Below are 1,846 nucleotides of genomic sequence, written 5' to 3'. Positions count from 1 at the left end.
TCCAGCCCCGTGGCCTGCCTGTGCACCTCCGGCCTCACGGGTGCCCCGTGCTTGGAGCCAGCGGGGGGAGGTGGGTGTGGCGGGCCAAGGGGAAGGGGTTGTGGGACGAGCTACCGCTCAGACATGAGCAAGCAGAGCAGGGGTTTGGGTTGGTGGCACTGGATCGGGCCACACCATCAGAGCTCCGTGGTATCCCTTCATCCCGCACTGACCCAGCTGTGCTCTCCCCCAGCAGGCAGAGGGCGGCGTGCACAGCCCACATGGTCTCCTCCAGCTGGGTCTGAGCCATGCCAGCTCCGCCTGTACAACAGCCTGACACGGAGGAAGGTAGGGGGCTGCGGGGGGCAGGGGTGGCTCTGGAGGACCCCTCGGCTGGTGGGCGAGCGTCCTCCGCAGGGCTGTGTTCGGGAGCGTGCGTGCACACCCGTGTGGCACACCTTGAGGGGCTGCCCGTCAGCTTCCTGGCTCTGGGTGTGCTCAGGGCCAGGAGTCTGCGTGCCCTCTGGGGGACATGTGGTGGCATCTGCTGTCATGGTGCCAGCCAAGCGGAGCCATTGCTTTCGGGAGCCCGGCAGGTGTGAGGGCGAAGGCAGGTTGGCTCTGGACTGGCCAGGGCTTGCTCAGCGGGATCAGGGGCTCCAGGGGTTTTGCGCAGGGCTGATGGGTTTCTGTGGGCCAGCACCCTGAGCAGATGGGCGGCAGGGTCCCCCTTGTGGACTGGTTGGAAACAGCAGGCCCTGAACTGACCTGAGACCTTGGGCAGTTGGCGGGAGGCCTCACGCCCTAGGCCGGCTCCTCCAGGAGTGTGGGCCCCGGGCAGCTGGGAAAGGAAAGCTGCCTCCTCCCGTTGTTCTGGGAGCGAGTGCTGGACAGTCAGCGCGCTCGGCTCTGGCCTGGCTCACAGCAGGTGCCTGATGAACGGAGATTGCTCTCGTTAAAGCAGCAGAATCCAGACGCTCGTCTCCCTGACCCCCGGCCTGTGTCCGTGAGTGGAGTCCCAGGGAGGAGGGGGCCTGCTCCCCGGGCCCCTGGGTCGTGGAGCTCACTGTTAGGGGTCCGGTGCGGCGCCCCAGCCCTAGCCCGGACCGCAGCTTTCTGCGAGCTAAGTGATCCTGTGAAGGTGTGCGAGCCACTCATGGCCGCTGACACTGGTCCTGCGCCCCTCGTGACGGTCATTCCCTCGTTTCCAACCAAGGACGTGTTTGTGCCACAAGACGGAAGGAGGGTGACATGGTACTGCTGCGGGCCCACTGTCTACGACGCCTCGCACATGGGGCACGCCAGGTAGGAGCGCCCTTGGGCTGAGCGGAGACGCAGTGCCCGGCTCTAAAGGTGGAAGCTTCTCATTCCGCTAGTACTCTAGAAAAGCTAGAGTCCAGGCAATCAAGCAGAAGTAGTTCCCGCAGCCCCAAGGCTGCCCTCTGGACTCTGACCCGACGCTCTCCTTCCTGCGCCTGAAAGTCCTCCCCACCCGCTTCCCTGGGGAGGGCCGGGCCCTTCTCCCGCCGCGCTGCTGTGCGGGTGGAAAGGCCTGCCTCCCGTCGCCGCAGGTCCTACATCTCCTTCGATATCCTGAGAAGAGTGCTGAGGGATTACTTCAAATTTGACGTCTTCTACTGCATGAACATCACGGACATTGACGATAAGGTAAAGGGAGTTCTTAGGATTAAATTTTAAATACAGTGGATGGCATGAGGGAAGAAATGACCTTGGGTGAGTTAATAAACCCATGTTGGCTTGAGCCAGCTCAGCTCAGTACACGCTGTTTGAACCCCCGGGCCCCCCCGCCCCACCACGGTACTTGATTTGCGATTTGTGCGGATGACGCTTTGTGTTAACCTGCTTT

At 63.0% G+C, this 1,846-nt stretch overlaps 1 protein-coding gene across 2 annotated transcripts in view; it reads left to right on the top strand.

The window, feature by feature from the left end:
* LOC104986922 (cysteine--tRNA ligase, cytoplasmic-like) overlaps positions 1 to 1,691 on the top strand; it is an 11,253-nt gene extending 9,562 nt beyond the window's left edge. Inside the window, exons 3-5 of one of the 2 annotated variants that reach the window (XM_010837642.1) lie at positions 236 to 327; positions 1,196 to 1,284; positions 1,551 to 1,691. In XM_010837642.1, coding sequence (XP_010835944.1) covers positions 236 to 327; positions 1,196 to 1,284; positions 1,551 to 1,677 — 308 coding nt within the window. In that variant the 3' untranslated portion in view covers positions 1,678 to 1,691. Of the gene's footprint in view, positions 1 to 232; positions 328 to 1,195; positions 1,285 to 1,550 lie in introns of both variants that reach the window. The other variant, XM_010837641.1, reaches the window with a different exon arrangement.
* The last annotated feature ends 155 nt before the right edge of the window (positions 1,692 to 1,846 follow it).

This window comes from Bison bison, unplaced genomic scaffold (assembly GCF_000754665.1).
Source record: "Bison bison bison isolate TAMUID 2011002044 unplaced genomic scaffold, Bison_UMD1.0 scf7180017864080, whole genome shotgun sequence".
Taxonomy (NCBI): domain Eukaryota; kingdom Metazoa; phylum Chordata; class Mammalia; order Artiodactyla; family Bovidae; genus Bison; species Bison bison.
The sequence above is the reverse complement of the archived record's forward strand: the minus strand, read 5'-3'. Positions and strand labels throughout refer to the sequence as shown.